Source organism: Neophocaena asiaeorientalis, unplaced genomic scaffold, assembly GCF_003031525.2.
Source record: "Neophocaena asiaeorientalis asiaeorientalis breed wild unplaced genomic scaffold, Neophocaena_asiaeorientalis_V1.1 scaffold275, whole genome shotgun sequence".
Classification (NCBI taxonomy): domain Eukaryota; kingdom Metazoa; phylum Chordata; class Mammalia; order Artiodactyla; family Phocoenidae; genus Neophocaena; species Neophocaena asiaeorientalis.
In genome coordinates this window covers 7283490-7302115 of record NW_020173679.1, presented here as the reverse complement: position 1 = coordinate 7302115, position 18626 = coordinate 7283490, and the positions used below count along the sequence as shown (strand labels likewise).

The following is an 18626-nucleotide window of genomic DNA, read 5'->3' as shown; positions in this document are numbered from 1 at the left end:
AATCACAGTTTCAATTTCATTACTTGTGATTGGTCTGTTCATATTTTCTATTTCTTCCTGTTTCAGTCTTGGAAGGTTATACCTTTCTAAGAGTTTCTCCATTTCTTCCAGGTTGTCCGTTTTATTGGCATAGAGTTGCTTAGTCTCTCTCTCTCTACTAAGAGAGTGGTAGTTTCTTAGGATGCTTTGTATTTCTGTGGTGTCTGTTGTAACTTCTCCTTTTTCATTTCTAGTTTTGTTGATTTGAGTCCTCTCCCTCTTTTTCTTGTTGAGTCTCACTAATGGTTTATCCATTTTGTTTATCTTCTCAAAGAACGAGCTCTTAGTTTTATTGATCTTTGCAATTGTTTTCTTTGTTTCTGTTTCATTTATTTCTGCTCTTTATGATTTCTTTCCTTCTACTAACTTTGGGTTTTGTTTGTTCTTCTTTCTCTAGTTCCTTTAGGTGTGAGATTAGATTGTTTATTTGAGATGTTTGTTGTTTCTTGAGGTAGGATTGTATTGCTCTAAACTTCCCTCTTAGAACTGCTTTTGCTGCTTCCCATAGGTTTTGGATTGTCGTGTTTTCATTGCCATTTGTGTCTAGGTATTTTTTGATTTCCTCTTTGATATTTTGCCAGTTTGATTACTATGTGTCTCAGCATGTTTCTCCTTGGGTTTCTCCTGTATAGGACTCTGTGCTTCCTGGACTTGCGTGGCTATTTCCTTTCCCATGTTAGGGAAGTTTTCCTCTATAATCTCTTCAAATATTTTCTCAGGTCCTTTCTGTCTCTCTTCTTCTGGAACCCCTATAATGTGAATGTTGGTGTGTTTAATGTTGTCCCAGAGGTCTCTTAGGCTGTCTTCATTTCTTTTCATTCTTTTTTCTGTATTCTGTTCTACAGCAGTGAGTTCCACCATTCTGTCTTCCAGGTCACTTATCCGTTCTTCTGCCTCAGTTATTCTGCTATTGATTCCTTCTAGTGTATTTTTTATTTCAGTTATTGTATTGTTGATCTCTGTTTGTTTGTTCTTTAATTCTTCTAGGTCTTTGTTAAATATTTCTTGCACCTTCTCGATCTTTGCCTCCATTCTTTTTCCGAGGTCCTGGATCATCTTCACTATCATTATTCTGAGTTCTTTTCCTGGAAGGTTGCCTATCTCCATTTCATTTAGTTGTTTTTCTGGGGTTTTATCTTGTTCCTTCATCTGGTACATAGCCCTCTGCCTTTTCATCTTGTCTATCTTTCTGTGAATGTGGTTTTTGTTCCACAGGCTGCAGGATTGTAGCGATTCCACTTCTAACATGCATTTGGGACTGGACCACTTCCCGTCACTTCCCACCACTACCACTGTCATCTCCCTCAATTATTGCAGCTGATTCTTTACCTGTCTCTGTGCATGCACCCTTGTCCCTTTCCCAGTGCTCCCAGATCAGCAGCCAGAGTAATCCTGCAGCTGTGTCAGTCGCCTGCTCAAAACTCTCCAGTGGCTCCCACCTCATTAGAGTAAAGGTCGGGGTCTTTACAATGACCCTCAGGGCCGGACATTATCTGCTCCACCCGCAATTCCCCACAACTCTCTGACCTGCTCTCCTCTTCACCATGCTCCAGCCACACTGCCCTGCTAGCTGTTTCTGGAACACGCCAGGCATGCTCCTACCTCAGGTCCTTTGAGATGCTGTTTCCTCTGTTTAGAACGCTCTTCCCCCATCTGTGTGTATGATTTGCTTTCTAACTGCCACCCATTTGCTCTAATGTCAGCTTCTACCCTATTTAAAATTACAAAACAATAACAATTTTTTTCTGCAGCAGCTGAAAAAAATAAAATCACACACACACCCTGTGTCTCCCCTACAGTGCCTTCCCTATTGCTCTCCTCTGCTTTTTCTTCATAGCACACATTACTTTGTAACCACATAAAGTACTTACTTTGTTAATTATCTTCCCCCTTAGACTGTAAACTCCCTGGGGGTAGGGATTTCAGTCTCTTTGTTCTCTCCATCATGCCCAGAACAGTGCCTGGCAAGTAGTCAGCACTTAATATTTATTGAATGAACAAATGGAGAGACATTGAAATGTATTGAGCAGGTTAATGACATAATCTGATTTATGTTTTTTTTTAACGTTGACTTTTATCGATATATAGTTGACGTATGGTGAAATGCATGGATCTTAAGCGTTATAGTTTGATGAATTTTGACAATTACATACAGCTGTATAACCCATACCCCTACCATAATACAGAACATTTCTGTCACCCCCAAAAACTTCCTTGTGCTTTTTCCCTGTCAACCCCACTCTTCCCACCCCATCTAGAGGCCACCACTGTTGCGTGGTCTAGAACATCATGTAAATGGAATCATTCAGTATGAATTCTTGTGCCTGTTTTTGAGTTTCGTTGTGTTGTCATGTGTATCAGTAGTTCCTCTGTATCACTGAGAGGTAGCCATTGTATGGACATACCACAATTGGTTTATCCATTATCCTGTTCAGCGACTTTTGGATTATTTCCATATTTTGGCTATTACGACTGAACATTCATATTCAAGTCTTCTGTGGATATTTGTTTTCATTTTTCTTGGGTAAATGCCTAGGAATCGAATTACTGGGTCATAGGGTAGATGATGTTTAACTTTATGAGAAGCTGCCAAAGTGTTTTTGGATGTGGTTCTACTGCTTTTACCTCCCCACCAGCGAGGCATGAGAGTTCCATTTACTCCACATCCTTTTGATGCCAACATTTTGATTTATGTGTTAAGAAATTCATTCTGGCTGCTGTGTGGAGAACTGGCCCAGTGTTTCACTGTGCTGGCTCACGTGGAAAATGGTGTTGGGAGCAGGGGAGTGCCTAAAAGGAAACTCCCAGGTGGGCCACATCTCTGAATCAGGTGGAGCACATGAGCCTTGGGTCGGACGCTCAGGAAACAGGGCTTTCTGCTCAAGGGCTTTGTCATTTTCTGGTGTCAGATAACCTCAAGAAGCTTTGCTCATGTTGTTTTTTGCCAGGCGATCTAAGGTGGTGTTCTTGGGTACTCTTGCCAGAGGTCAAGAGCCCCGAAGTCTGCTTGGAGAGCTGCAAAAAAATGCAGAAGAAGAGCAGACAGCTGGTGAGAAATTTGCTAGACTGGTGCTGGGAGCATTCCTGCCTGGCATCTTCCTTGGGCAGGGGTAGTTGCCTAAACGTGTGAGATACCGCACAAGACATCGATTTCCTAATTTAGAATTGGAGCCGAGGTGCTGCTTGAGAGACCTTCCTCCTGGAGGGCATGTCCTCAGACAACCAAGTTACTTATCAGAACAGTGCCTGGGGAGTACAGAATTAGTTTGCTGTGTGTTGGGGGTATCAGGGGCCATGCCTGTTATACCCTTTCCTGGAGATGCTTCCTTCCAAAGAATCAAGGGTGGTCCTTTAGCACTAAAGAATCCCAACCACTAGGTGTGGAGGTAAATTTGGGCTGCATCTTGTTCTTTGGCTACCATGCTTTTAGATCTTGTACAGATCATTGTCCCTTATCGTTTTAGGCTGTTTAAAATGCAATTGATGACCCAATAGTTTTTTTTAAAATTTTCTGATCCTGAGGCCATGCCTTGGTAGCTTGATTAGATCAGAGGTTTCCCAAGCTTCTGTAGCAATATATGTGTGGATCACCTCTTTGAGTGGGTGTCTCTCACCCTTTCCATGCTGCTTTGCCTGTTTCAATCCAAGTGGGACATTTTTCATGACCTTGGTTCCAAATTCCAGGTGCTTGTTACTGTAGCTCTGTGTTCAGCTCACCCTTTGTGTCAGGCACTGGGGAGCCAGCTGTTAACTGGCCAGACACAAGGCCCTGCCCTCACTGAAACCTACGGGTTAGTGGGAGAGACAGAGATTAAGAATTAGAAGTGCGGGAATTCCCTGGTGGTCCAGCGGTTAGGACTCTGAACTTCCACTGCAGGGGGCACGGGTTCCATCCCTGGTCGGGGAACTAAGATCCCGCATGCCACACAGTGCAGTCAAAAAAAAAACCACCAAAAACTAGAAGTGTGATGGAGTTTATGAAAGTGGAAGTCAGGGTGCTGTGGAGCATATTGCAAGGGAACCAAATGTGGTCTAGGGCTGAGGAAGGCTGCCTTGAGGAATGGTCTTTAAAGTCTTGAAGGATGAGTAGAAGTTAGCCAGGCAAGGGGTCGGGGTTGGGGGAGTGTCTGAAGGCCCTGAGGAACTGAAAGAAGTATGTGTGGGGGCCAGTTTGAAAGATGGGGTTGAGACAGGATTTGAAGTAGATTAGCAGTATGGGAGGAAAAGTTAGGGATTATGTAGTGTTTTAACTTCATGGGAACCAGAGAGGGGAAGCAGTGTTATAAGTTCCCTGTCTTAGCTGTCTTACTCATTATGTGGGTGAAAGTTGCTCTCTGTGGAGTTTGGGAACCCTGAACTTTCGCTGAGATTAACTGGCGATTTTCAGAACCAGAAGATGCTTCCAGAGGTCGTGGCTGAAAAGTAAGAGGCTGGGGTGGGTATTCCGTGAGGGGCTGATCTCAGGGCATTCCTGACAGAAGCAGTGTCTTGCAGGGGTTGGTGGAGGATGAAAGAAATGCAAGCCCTGGACCGTAAGACCTGTGAGACCCTCAGGGCTCTCCCGTTGAGCTGTCTGTGACTTGGAACCCCCTGCTCTTTTTTCTTTTTTTCAACGTTTTTCCATTTTTTATACAGTTTTTAAAGGTTACCTTCCACTTACATTTATTACAAAATACTGGCTGTATTCCCCGTGTTGTACAACACATCCTTGAGCCCATCTTACACCCAGTAGTTTGTACCTCCCACTTCCCACCCCTGTTTTGCCCCTCTACCCTCTTCCCCACTGGTAGCCACTAGTTTGGGAGGCCCCCGCTCTTTGTGGCAGGCCTTTGTTGGGGGACAGCAGGAAGGAAAACTCGGGGATGACTCTGAGACTGAACTGGGTGCTTAACGATTAGTCTTCTCTGTCCCTCTGTGCCACTGGAGAAAAAAAGTCAGATTTTGCTCTGGACGGGAGGGGAATGCAACCACTGCCCCGCTTCACAGCCTAAGAATATGCCCCGTGCAGCCACAGCAGCCTGCCTTTTGACTGCCGCGGTTTCCAGCCCCTGATCTCACAGCAGCTCTCTGTGTTTTCTGGCCTAGGAATTGGATTCAAGTACCTGGCTCTGGGAGACCTCATCATCCTCATCACTTTTGGCCCGCTGGCTGTGATGTTCGCCTACGCCGTCCAGGTGGGGTCCCTGGCGGTCTTCCCGCTGGTCTACGCCATCCCCCTCGCCCTTAGCACCGAGGCCATCCTCCATTCCAACAATACCAGGGACATGGAGTCTGACCGGGAGGCTGGCATCGTCACGCTCGCCATCCTCATCGGCCCCACTCTCTCCTACATGCTCTACAACACGCTGCTCTTCCTGCCCTACCTGATCTTCAGCATCCTGGCTGTGCACTGCAGCATCAGCCTGGCACTGCCCCTGCTCACCATTCCCATGGCCTTTTCCCTTGAGAGACAGTTCCGAAGCCAGACTTTCAACAAACTGCCCCAGAGGACTGCCAAACTCAACCTTCTGCTGGGCCTCTTCTACGTTTCCAGCATCATTCTGGCACCGGCAGGCAGTCTGCCCAAACTCTAAGGGGACCAGTAGCCGCACGCCACAACGTGTCCCCCTTTCTTAGAACGTGTTGAAGGCAGAGTGTCTGAGGAGGGAAGGTGATTTGGCAGTGAGGGGCTTAAGGATGGCTTGTGAACGCCCACCTTTTTTATGATTACATTCTTAAAGAGAATGTTTCGGTTTTGTTATTTTGTTCCGTTTTATGGGGACTTCTTGAAACCACTCTGGTGTCAGAACAAGGTAAATTGGACGCATGGCCCTTGTTTTATTTATAATTTCCACTAGAGGGTGTTGTCAGGTCACTTTTAGTGGGCTACGAGGCCCTACGACTTGGTGAAGGAACCGCGCAGGTTGGCCTCCTGTCCTGAAAGAGCCATAGTAACTGGGCCAAGTAACTGGGCCAGTAAAGTGTCCTCTGCTGTTTTGGTCTGGCAGGATGCGTTGATGATCCCCAGTGACAAGGAGTACCTGTCTCTTACCCTGAGCACTTGGGTCCTGAAATACACTACCTTGAGAGAGAAGGCCCCTCATTAACAGCCCGACCGGGCTCTAGGCTTTTTGCCTAAATTGTGATTCAGACCCTTTTGTCCTCACTTCACTTATTGGCACAGTTGAGGAAAAGCATCAGATGACCCTGCAGCAGGACAGTGGAGCCGAGGGCTTGGAAGGAAGGAAAAAAAAAAACAAAAAAACAACACTTGGAGGCAGCTGAGAAAATCACTATGCTTTTGGATAGAAACTGGTAGGGCGGCTAGTTTCCCCTTGTAGAGCCCGCTGGCATGACAGGAAGGACTCCCAGCCCTTTCAGTAACTCGCCGCGCTCTGAAGTTGTAGAGGCCCTGGCTGTCCTTGCCGACTACTGAAGGCCCACAAGGCCGCTTCTTCGCCTGCCCTCATCGTGTTTCCTCGCACTCCCCTATGCCCGCCCTCCATTTCTTTCAGGTCCCCATTTGTGTGTCTCCCATCCGTGGAGCCCTGCTGTTTGGGCAGCAGCTTAGCAACTGAGTCAGGGATGGTTGCCCCTGTCCACAGAACCAGAGGAAGAGCAGACCAAGGACAGCAGCTCCTCCATGAGTGAATAAGCCAGTGGTCAAACAGTCCTGACGCAGTTCAGCCAAAATGACAGGCTCATCAGTGAAGAAACTGCATCCTCCTCCTTGAGGACAGACACACAATACTGACCCGGCTTTTCCCAAAGGCTTCCGTTGCCTTGTGCAGAGATAGTTTGTACCCAGGATGGGGGAATTCCAGCATTGATCAAAGCCACCTCTTGTTTCAGTGGCTGTGAAGTATAACTTCTGGGCTAGAATTGCTTGGTTGCATTGGGTCCAAGACCAAAATAGATTGAGACCATCGTCATCATGCTTTTCTGTTGTGATTATAGCCATTCTGATAGGTATTTCAGGGTCTTGGCCCGCAGAAAATGACATCAGAACTAGCTCTTAATCCTTAAAATCAGGCCAATTACGATTTGGCTCCTTGAGTTAGAATTGGGTAGCTTACTTGGAAAAAACATATTTGGAAATTGCAAAAGTTCCTCTAAAGTTAAAGGTGGTTTGTCTGCAGAGTTCCAGAATCTTCAGATAGTGGTCAGAGCCCAGTAATGAGGAAAAGGAGGACAGCCCTCTCTCCTGTCTTGTCTTCTCCCAGCACCATTTTCGTTTTATGCCAGGCTAGTGGCATTTTGGTGCTCACAAGAGTCCTGCCTTCAAAGAGACAAGCTTTTCGGGCTCCTTCCCAGCAGGCCATTGTCACATAAGGCTCACCCCTGAGGCCGTCGGACTGAGAGCTCCCTGCGTCCACAGACCAGACCACCTTGGTAAGCCCTCCCTTCGGGGGTGTCAGTTAACCTCTGCACTGTGTTCTGGTGCAGGGTCTTTTTGTTTTTGTTTTTGTTTTTGCGGTAGGTGGGCCTCTCACTGTTGTAGCCTCTCCCGTTGTGGAGCACAGGCTCCGGATGCGCAGGCTCAGTGGCCATGGCTCACAGGCCCAGCCGCTCCGCGGCATGTGGGATCCTCCCGGACCGGGGCACGAACCCGTGTTCCCTGCGTCGGCAGGCAGACTCTCAGCTACTGCCCCACCAGGGAAGTCCCTGGTGCAGGTTTTAATGCATATTTTTATATATAAATCTTTCTAAAAGGCCAAATTTGATGCCAGGTTTTATATGCAGGTCACTATAATTTGTATTACATCCCCTGATTCAATGAAGGTTTTCTTTAGACTTGTTAATAAACAAATTTTTTTAATTAAAAAAGGAAAATGCTTATCAGTGGTCTGGCTTCCCATTTCCCTGTGCTCTCTCCTGCTGCTTGCCTCATCGTCTGCTTGTGAACTCTGATTCATAAACCTCAGGAGACCAGCGCGGGCACATTTAGTGGGGAGGGGGTGGGGCGCCTGATCTTTGGCGGTGAGTTTGACCAGATTTGATGAGCCCTTAGGAGAGACAGTAGGGATTTGCCAAGAGCCAGGCAGGCCAGATTAGCCTTGTTTCCTTCTGTTGTTTCCTACTCTCATTTTTCTCGAGCAGGTCGCTGCTGATAGGTTGGGAACGTGCAGCAGATAGAGGACATTTGGGTTTCTGCTGGGCATTTGACGGTGTGTCCTCATGAACACAGCAGAGATACGTGGCAGGGATAATAGTCGAGCTAGGTGAATTTCTGGGAGACTGAAAAGGCTGCTTTGATGTGTGAAAGGAAAACTTTGCCATGAGTAAATACAGTAAGAAGTCCCCTACATTCGAACAAGTTCCATTCCGAGAGCGCGTTCGTAAGTCCCATTTGTTCCTAAATCCAACAGAGTTAGCTTAGGTACCCAGCTAACACGATGGGCTATATAGTACTGTACTGTAATAGGTTTATAACACTTTTCACACAAATAATACGTAACAGACACAAAAAAGCAAACATTTTTCGTCTTACAGTACAGTACCTTGAGAAGTACAGTAGTCCCAGCTACATCACCACTGCTTTTACGCTTGCTTCTGGACATCCTGGGCTTGAAATAAAGATACTGTACTGCTGTACGCTATACGGTACTGTACAGCAAAGCCCACAAAAGCACAGCCACCTGGAGAGGGTGCACGCACGCGACAGCGTACGCCAGACATATGAACTAACTTACGTGACTGGACACGCGTCCGCATCTTTGAAAGTTCGCAGCTTGAAGGTTCGTGTGTAGGGGGCTTACTATATAAGCAATACACTTGGGTCCCCCAAACCAAGTATATTGGATTGGCCAAAAAGTTCGTTCGGGGTTTTCCGGCTGATGGGAAAACCCGAACGAACTTTTTGGCCAACCCAAGGTAACATCAGAAGGGGAAGATATGTGGAGTGAGAGCCGCAGGTAGGGTGGGTGTTGATGGCTCTGCAGGAGAGCATCACGTGCCTTTATTTCTGTGAGTCAGACTCATTCTGCCCCCCAATGGGGGTGGCTGGAAATGCAGCCTTATTCACCTCTTGGGCCTGCTTCTGTCTCCCTGGGAGCACCCAGGACCCCTGGGCCTCCGTGGGGCAGAAGCCAGAGATGCTGGCTGGGTCCTTGCTCCATGGGCTCGCTGTCCGTAAGGTTGCGTCCTTGCTGCTTCATGCTGGGGCTCGGCCCTGGAATCTACCCTTGTTTCTTGGATACTCTGCGCTAGAAGGGTTCAAAATGCCCCTGACAGCAGCCTTCCTTGCCGAGTACCGTGGGCCTTGGAGAGCCCTTGTCCCCGTCACTCCATCCCCATTTCTGCCCAGTCTTGGCAGAAGCTCCCACTTTCTCTGTGAACTACCTCATCCACCTGACCTACTCAGAGCATTTCCCTCCTTCCTCACCCCTTGCAGGACCTTTGCACAAAACCCCACCCAGGGGCCTTTAGGAGCTCAATGCTGGCCTCTTCCGAAGTGGAATGATGAAATACATCATATGTTATCTTACCAACTCTTCTGTTACTCCTTTATTTCAGCCAAAATCTGAGCCTGTGACCTGGCCCAAAGCACAGTTTGAGTCAGTGATGAGCTTTGGCTTCCATGTTGGTTAATGTGACCCGAGGTGGAATTAATAGGTTAGTGTCCAGAACAAGGAAGGCTCATGTCCTGCCCATCCCTGTGCTGTCAACCACACATGGTGGGCTGGGCCCATTCCTGGGCATTTTTCCTTCTTTCTTAGTTCCTTTTTTAAAAAAATGTATTATTTTTTTGGCCGTGTTGGGTTTTCATTGCTGCGCGCGGGCTTTCTCTAGTTGTGGTGAGCGGGGGCTACTCTTCGTTGTGGCGCACGGGCTTCTCATTGCGGTGGCTTCTCTTGTTGCATAGCACGGGCTCTAGGGGTGTGGGCTTCAATAGTTGCAGCACTAGGGCTCAGTAGTTGTGGTGCATGGGCCCTAGGGTGCGTGGGCTCAGTAGTTGTGGCTCACAGGCTCTAGAACACAGGCTCAGTAGTTGTGGCGCACGGGCTTAGTTGCTCTGCGGCACATGGGATCTTCCCGGACCAGGGCTTGAACCCGTGTCCCCTGTATTGGCAGGTGGATTCTTAACCACTGCGCCACCAGGGAAGTCCTCTTAGTTCCTTATTTATTTATTTATCTATTTATTTATTTATTTATGGTTGCATGGGGTCTTCGTTGCTGTACAAGGGCTCTCTCTAGTTGTGGTGAGCGGGGGCTCCTCTTCGTTGCGGTGCGCGGGCTTCTCATTGTGGTGGCTTCTCTTGTTGTGGAGCACGGGCTCTAGGTGCACGGGCTCAGTAGTTGTGGCTCATAGGACCTAGAGTGCAGGCTCAGTAGTTGTGGCACACGGGCTTTGCTGCTCCGCGGCATGTGGGATCTTCCCGGACCAGGGCTCGAACCTGTGTCCCCTGCGTTGGCAGGCGGATTTTTAACCACTGAGCCACCAGGGAAGTCCCTCTTAGTTCCTTTTTTGGTAGAGCAAATGTGATGATAAATCAAGAGCATGCCTTGGATGTAATACACTGGGATTTCAGCAAGGCGTTCAACAATATGGGATGAAATGTGGAGTGCATGAAAATACAGCTCCAGGTGGGATCTTCCCGGACCGGGGCACGAACCCGCGTCCCCTGCATCGGCAGGCGGACTCTCAACCACTGCGCCACCAGGGAAGCCCTTAGTTCCTTTTTTGATAGAGCAAATGTGATGATAAATCAAGAGCATGCCTTGGATGTAATACACTGGGATTTCAGCAAGGCGTTCAACAATATGGGATGAAATGTGGAGTGCATGAAAATACAGCTCCAGGAATTTCATTTCTACCTGCACACACGTGTGTCTTCACACTGGTGACAGCTGCGGCAGAGATTTTACGTCTCTCAGTGTGGCACCACGTTCTGAAGATGTGTTATTCACAAACTGGATCTTGTCCAGAAAGCAGTAGGCAGACTGGTGAGGGCACTTAAAACCATGTCAGCATAGAAAGGAGAGGGCTGTCTTGGGGAAAAGGGATTGGGGTGGGAGTGTGTGTGTGTGTGTGTGTGTGTGTGTGTGTGTGTTTGTGTGTGTGTCTGAAACTTCAAAGGCAAAGCTAGGACCAACGGGTGGAAGTTATTTGATCTCAAATTTAAGCTCTGAGGTCAGGAAGAACTTTCTAACCATTAGAGGAATCAGCAAGTGAGATGTTTGAAACATCCCAGTGGGCAGTGAGGTCCCTGTGACTAGAGGCATTCAGGCGAAAGGAAGATTTCTTGTCAGGAACATTGAAGTGAAGAGTTGGACATCAGAGGGGGTGTATGAGAAGACCTTAAGGGTCTTCCCATCCTGTGATATGGGTGTTTTATATTATTATGGGATCATCTCTCAGACCTGCCCCCAGGGGTTGGAAGGACAGAGTACAAAAAACATGTTGACAGTTCTCTGTGATGTCAGATGGTTGTCTGCCGACTTCAAGGGACACGGCTGTGATTGATATTACTTCCTTTTTTTTTTTTAAGATTATACACGCTTGCACATGCACACAGAGTTGATTTCCCCCTTGAAAGCCCTTGAAGGGAGGTGGATGACAGCTCCTTTCCTCCGAGCCCCGGAGACTACCCTGCTGCTAATGGACTGTCAGCCTCTTTCATTACGGGCTCCAGACTGTGCAGGCTGGTGTAAAAGTAGTGCCTCTGGCGAGAACCTGGCACTTGGGTCTCAGCCAGTTGACATTTGTGATTTACCCTTTTTCCAATTGGGACAGGCCTCCCACAGTGAGTGACGAAGCCAGGATGCCAAACAGTGGTATAAACCGAGTCAGGTCCCCTGCTTGAACAGGTGACAAGGGCTGAGCCTGGCTCTTCAGGAGGGCCTGCAGACAGCTTCCTGGGGTGGGGGAAAGGCTATAATTGCAGGGCAAACCCCCTTCATTGCCCCTGACCCACCTCAAGATGCGGGAGTTCTGGGAGGGTCCTGAGCATCTTGGGAGGGACAGTGAGGGTCTTGATCATATGATTTCAACCAGGTTTCGAGGGTAAAGGGAAGTTGGCCTGGGGCCCTTCTGTGATGCCAGTACATCCAGAGAGGCAGCCCTCTGCCTGCTGCTACTCTAGGAGCACCCCAGGTCCACACTCCCGCACTCCTGCCATATCCCTGTCCCTCTCTCCCCCAGCCTGCCTTCGAATTGTCCGCATTAGGGTCACAGTGGGTGTAGCAGGGCAGGCCCGGGCATGGTGTGGGTGTTACACATCTGTTAGTTTGTCAAATGTCTATTGTCGGCCGCCCCCAGGAGGTGGGAGGACTAGGGTGCTTTACTCACCATCCTAAGTCATCTCGAGCGCAGGGCTTGGGACTCAGAGCAGGTGCTGAAGGACTGAGTCACCTCCAGGGGCGGCAAGACTTGTAGGGCTGACCGACAGGTGTTAGAGTTTGGACCACTGCATCACATCTGCTGCCCCTGAGTGGTAAGGGGCTGGGAGAGGAAGGGAAACTTGGCAGTAACTCTTAAGATCTTTTAAGATCCAGCTCATCTTCCTGGTACGTGGAAGCCTCTAAATAAATGTTTGCTGAATGACTGAGTGAATGACAGTAATAAAACCATCGCTGTGTGCCAGGCATTGTTCTCAAAGCTTAAAAACATCCTTTTAAGCCTCAGAACAACCCCATGAATGGTGTATTAAGGTCTTTTTTTTTTTTTTTTTTTTTTTTTTTTTGCGGCACGCGGGCCTCTCACTGCTGTTGTGGCCTCTCCCGCTGCGGGGCACAGGCTCCAGGCACGCAGGCTCAGCGACCATGGCTCACGGGCCCAGCCGCTCCACGGCACGTGGGATCCTCCCAGACCGGGGCACGAACCCACGCCCCCTGCATAGGCAGGCGGACTCCCAACCACTGCGCCGCCAGGGAAGCCCCCAAGGTCTTTTTTTCATGAGAGAGGAAACTGAAGTGGAGGGAGAGTCTTATGTTTGCCCTGGGTCACCCAGCTAGTAAGTGATGGAGCCATGATTCTAACCTTGAACTATTTCAGTGCAAGTTCTGCTCGTCTTCTCTGTCTTTGTATGTCCTGCAGCACCTTGTACACTCTGGACGCTCAGTCAGTTGGTCCGCCCCTGGGAGTGGGAGGGTGGTGAAGAAGGGGAAGTACGGCTGCTGGTGGTGTGTGCCTGAGAAGGGGGTGTCAGAAGCGTCGAAAGTGACACAGCCTTCACAACTTCCTTGGTCCCACCAGTGTTCTTAGGCAGGGTCTCCTGGGGTTGCTCTCAAGAATATGCGAGTGGCCGGGCTAGTGCAGGCCCACAGAGGTGGCTTAGGGCCGGGGATGTGGTTCCCATCCAGGTGGGACAGCCACCTCCTTGCTGGTGGCGCTCTCACGCAGGAAGCAGAGAGCCTGCGACCTGGGGAAAGAGACAGACAAGCAGTTGGAGGTAGAGGAGGTGCCGCGGGCTGGGCACTGCCCTTGGCCTTGGCACTGGGCTGCTGCCCTCTGGTCTGCCCGGTGAGGCCCCCTCAAACCCTCTGCCCCGTGTCCCCAGGAGGCTGGCTCTATGGAGATAAAAATTAAGCCCACTTGTCTGACTTGCTCCAGCTGGATGGACTAAGGTTTGGGGTCAGATCTTCCCGTCCCTGAATAACGGAGAGTGGCTCCTGTCCGCCCACAACACAGCAAGGTGCGTCCTCAGGTTAAATTTCTCCTCCTGTTCCCCCAACTGCCTGCCTTCGTTTTCTCTCCTTCTTGCAGTCCTCACGCAGCCACTGAGTCAGAGTGCCCACCTCACGAATGGTGACTCTGCTTCCGGAGCACATGGCTGCGGGGAGCCTGAAAGAGCCCCTCCCTACCTACAGGGTGGGCAGCGCCTGGAGCTGAGAGTTACACGTGTTTGGGACACAGAAGACTTGCTCTCTGGGTTCAGGGAGAGGCGGCTGACGCCTGCCAACTGTCGAATAAACCCTGACAACCACTGTGCATTGAGGGTAGGGGTGGAGGTGCCGGATGGAGCTAATCAGGAAGGCTTCCGGGAGGAGGTGATGAGGAGTTGCGATCAAGGCTTCTAGGAGGAGGTGGCCATGAGGGTGATGGTTTCCTCAGAAGCTGAGGTGCTGGTGGGCAGCTGTCCCCAATTCACCCAGCTGGAGAAAGTCCCTTGGTTGCCGCCTGAGAGCGTGGGCGAAGTTTTCCTTAGTCAACCTCTTCGGCAGCGCGGCCAGACAAGACTGCAGCATCGAGGTAGGTGTGCTAAGGGCCATCGCACCACTGCCAAGGTCAAAGCCTGAATAATGAAAAGCCCTGACACCTCCTTGCTGAGAAACAAACAGGAGGGGATGGTGGGGCATTTAATAGCCAAGGCTGCCAATACCTAATCAAGATGAATGGCCTTGGGAGACGAGGTCCAGGGAAGGCATCGTGTTAGGAGAATGGGAAGACCGCCTCCCTCTGGGCTGCACTGAGACCGGGGAATGGCAGGCGAGGAGTAGCACAGATGCAGGGGACGTGCTGAGGGGGTCAGAGGTCAACGAGGGCCTTCTAGCTGATGCTTCCAGGGCCAGAGACCCTCACTGAGAGCCCACTCTGGGCCAGCTCTGTCCTAGGACTCAAAATGAATAAGCTTGCCCTTGCCTTTTAAGGGCTCATAGTAAGCTGGGGAAGGGAGCGCACATACATAAGTTATTCTGATGCCATCTCAAGTGTCATAACAGGGGCACAAAGGGCTGTGGGAGAAGGAGGGCAGCAGAGGTTAATTTCTCCCCACCCCACTGTCACAGACCCAGATCAATTCACTGCTTATGACAAAGACCTGTCTCGCCTCTGCTTCTCTGGCGCCACCTACAGGTGGCTGCGAGACCAGTTAATCAGTCACAGTTAAATGAGCAAGTATTATGTTCCAGCACTTGGCTAGGCTCTGGGGTATAATGGTGAATGAGACCTGGTCCCTATCCTCAGGAATCTTACAGTCCCAGAGGAAAGACAGACAAACAGGCACTCCTGACATGACTCATGGAGCTTAACTAGTGAAACACTCATGGAGTCTGACAGCACTGGGTTCAGTTAAGTCCAGGCTGTATCACTCGCCCTCTGGATGTGCTCAGCCAAGCTATGTAACCCCTATGAGCTTCCAGTTTCTTCTCTACAAAGGAGGATGAAAATATTTGCCTCGTAGGGTAGTTTTGAGTTTAAATGAACTATTGTTCAGAGAGTACTTAGCATGGTGCCTGGGGTGTAACAGGCACCTCATAAAATGAGTCCCCTTTCCTCTCTTACTGAGGAATATTTCAGAATGTGGTCGTTTCTGTATAATATCAGGCTTCCGCACTAAAGGGCAGAGGATCCCTGGCTGGCGTGATGGTGTGCTTCACGGTGCTGGCACAATGCCCAGTACGGTCATTTCGCTCAGCAGACATTCATTGAGCAGCTTAAAAGTATCAGGCACTGTGTTAAAAACTAAAAATAGAAGGTGAACGAGACCAGGTCCCTGCCCTCACAGAGCTTATAAATAGTGAGGGAGACAGAAAGGAAAAGAAACTACTCATTGTGAAACTGTGTGTGTGTGTGTGTGTGTGTGTGTGTGTGTGTGTGTGTTTGGGGGCGTCCCTTTGGTGATTTCCTGGGGGGCTCTGCTCTGGCACTCACACGAGATTCTATGAGGAAACCGAGGCAGGACCCATTTGTAGCCTTTCAGGGAGACTGGAATCCCAGTGGGGTGACCATGGGAAAGTTGCCCCTCCCCCTACCAGAGCCCGCTATCCCTGAGGTTCTGGCCTTGGGGCTCGAGACTGTCAAGGTGGCTTCCTATTTTGTGTGTGTGTGTGTGTTACGCGGGCCTCTCACTGCTGTGGCCTCTCCCGCTGCGGAGCACAGGCCCCGGACGCGCAGGCTCAGCGGCCATGGCTCACGGGCCCAGCTGCTCCGCGGCATGTGGGATCTTCCCGGACCGGGGCACAAACCCTTGTCCCTTGCATCGTCAGGTGGACTCCCAACCACTGTGCCACCAGGGAAGCCCGGTGGCTTCCTATTTGAATGCCCTACGGCCCTGGGAGGCTGACCTTTGAGCAGGTGCTAAGAGAGAGTTGGATGGAGAGACAGGTGGTCTTATATATGGTTGTGAATGGCCTGTCATTCAAAGGGGCTTCAAGAATCTCTACGTTAGGGCCTTCCCTGGTGATGCAGTGGTTGAGAATCTGCCTGCCGATGCAGGGGACACGGGTTAGATCCCTGATCCAGGAAGATCCCACATGCCGCGGAGCAGCTAAGCCCGTGCGCCACAGCTACTGAGCCTGTGCTCTAGAGCCCGTGAGCCACAACTACTGAAGCCCGCGCACCTAGAGCCCGTGCTCCGCAACAAGAGAAGCCACTGCAATGAGAAGCCCGCGCACTGCAATGAAGAGTAGTCCCCGCTCACCGCAACTAGGGAAAGCCTGCGTGCAGCAACAAAGACCCAACACAGCCAAAAATAAAAATTAATAAAATAATAATAAAAAATCTCTAGGTTAAAGGAATTTCCAAGGTGTCCTATTTCCCAAATGTGCTATGGGGACAGGTAACATCATCTCCTTGGGCTCCTGTCAAAGTTCATCCAGGGAAGGACATCCAGAAAACGTCTGAAGTCTATTTTACCAGGGTTGTCATTATGTTAAAAATTTTGCCCACTTGCACATGTGTGCACTTGTGTACGTGTGGGACACCCACTCCTCTGCTTCCTCACCAACAGGGCAGTTATTACTCTGGGTGTTCAGAGAAGCTGAAAATTAATGAAACTCAGTGCAATGAGCGACACCTTGTAAAACAATCTCAATTACCAGATAACCAATCTCCATGCAATTGCAGAGAGGATAAACGGAAACCACGGGGGCTGTGAGCAAATGATAGCCCCGAGCCGATCGGGCAGAGGCAGGGAGATGGAGCTCAGAACAGAGGTGGGGCATGGGGGCGGGCTGCTGTCCTGAGAAGAGCCATTCCTTTTTCAAGAAGGGACAGCGGGTGTCTAACAAAGATAACCGAGTTAGGTGGGGAAGAGTGCTGTGTAATCCGTGCCCCAAGCCATCAGGTGCAGCTAATCTTGCTTTGCCTGAGAGCTGGGAGAAGACCTGCTTCCCCAGGTGGGGCCCCGTCTCCTGGGAGAGGCCAGGCCCTGCCCCAGAAACCCCACTGCTGGCCGGGGAGATCTGTAGTCCCCGTTCTCCAGTCCCTCCTGGAGGGTCTGATGACCCACTCCTGGAAGTGGCCTGGGCTGCTGGGAGGAGGGCGTCCTCACGTTCACCCCCTGGAGTCTAAGCCGTGGGAGTGGAAACGTCCGTCCACACCGCCCAGGCTTACAGAGTCTCCATCCCCCGAGTTCACCACACCCTCTCCTCGTGGGTCTCTGCCCCGCCTCCCCATGGCTTTGAGAGGTGCGCTTGCTGGGCAGGTGACTTGCTCAAGGTCGCAGGGCCACAGAATGGCAGATCCTTGACCTGAATCGGTTCTTCTCCGACTCTAAATGCAGCACTCGTTTGGTTAAAAATCTTTTTCATTTTCAATGCTTCTCTTTACGAAGACAGGGTGGTGGAAAGCGTGATTTCTTTTTCTTTTTTATAAATCTCATTTTCAATTTAAATCTCCTTTAAAATATTGAAAGAACCACAGCTGCTTCTCTCATCATTGTCTTCCTCTCCCATTTTCTTTCCCGTCTCTCCTCCCGCTTCCCTCCCTAACCCTTCTCCCGGCTCCCCCTGAGCTCTCCCTGCACATGGGGGCTTCTCACGCTGGTTGCCCTGGGTGTTTCTTGAAGGAGAGATAGAAGAAGTAGGGTTGAGGAACACATCAGAGAGAGGGTCTTGGTGTTCCCACTGTTTGAGAGGGGGGTGGATGATTCTATTTGCTTTGTGCAGTCTGACCCCCAGAGTCATCTCTGTCATCCCTCTGACCTGGAGTAGAAGCATGGCTCCTGCAAATTTGGTAGATATCACCTTTGAGTGTGAACAGCCTCAGACAAAATTGCCTACAGAAACCCACGCTGCAGGGTCTCATGGCCCTTTTCCTCAGTTCTGCTGTCTGGGCTGAATTAGGTTCGCATACATGTATATCACGTCTGAGACTCATCACAATTCTAGGATGGAGTTATGATATATGATGCCCATCTTATAGATGAGGAAATTGAGGCTCCTGCAGCAAGGTTGAACACCTTGCTCTCAAGGTCCCCAGACAGGTTTATCCTTGCAAGGTCACAGAGCCAGTGGCCAGACTGGGATTAGTGCTCTTTCCACCAGGCCCTGTGGTGTGGTCCCGCATCCTGACCTTGGTCCCAGCCTTGAGAAGGCAGCACCGAGACTGGAGGACTCGTGGCTTCCAGGTTCCTCTTGAGGCAGGGGCCCAGCCCATGACAGAGATGAAAAGCAAGCAGAGAGGCAGGGCTGACCCTGTGGAGAGCAGCGATAGCTCCCCGGGTGAGGATACAGCAAACAGCAGGAGCCGCCGACCGGGAGATAATCTCTGAGAAATGATGGAGTGCCAGTTGCTTCTGCAGCTGGGGGGCCGCATCTGGGCCCCCGTGCGGACGTGAGCTCCGCCTCCAGATCCGCATTGTCACCGGCTTGTTGGAAAAACAGATGTTATTGTCCTCTGTTCCCGTCCCTTTGTCCCTAATAGGCATTTAGTGCAGGAGGGG

General features: G+C 50.1%; 1 protein-coding gene across 1 annotated transcript in view; it reads left to right on the top strand.

The window, feature by feature from the left end:
• UBIAD1 (UbiA prenyltransferase domain containing 1) overlaps positions 1 to 7556 on the top strand; it is a 14613-nt gene extending 7057 nt beyond the window's left edge. The window contains exon 2 of the mRNA XM_024750018.1: positions 5125 to 7556. Within this exon, the coding sequence (XP_024605786.1) occupies positions 5125 to 5612 (488 nt within the window). The 3' untranslated portion in view covers positions 5613 to 7556. The remainder of the gene's footprint in view (positions 1 to 5124) is intronic.
• The last annotated feature ends 11070 nt before the right edge of the window (positions 7557 to 18626 follow it).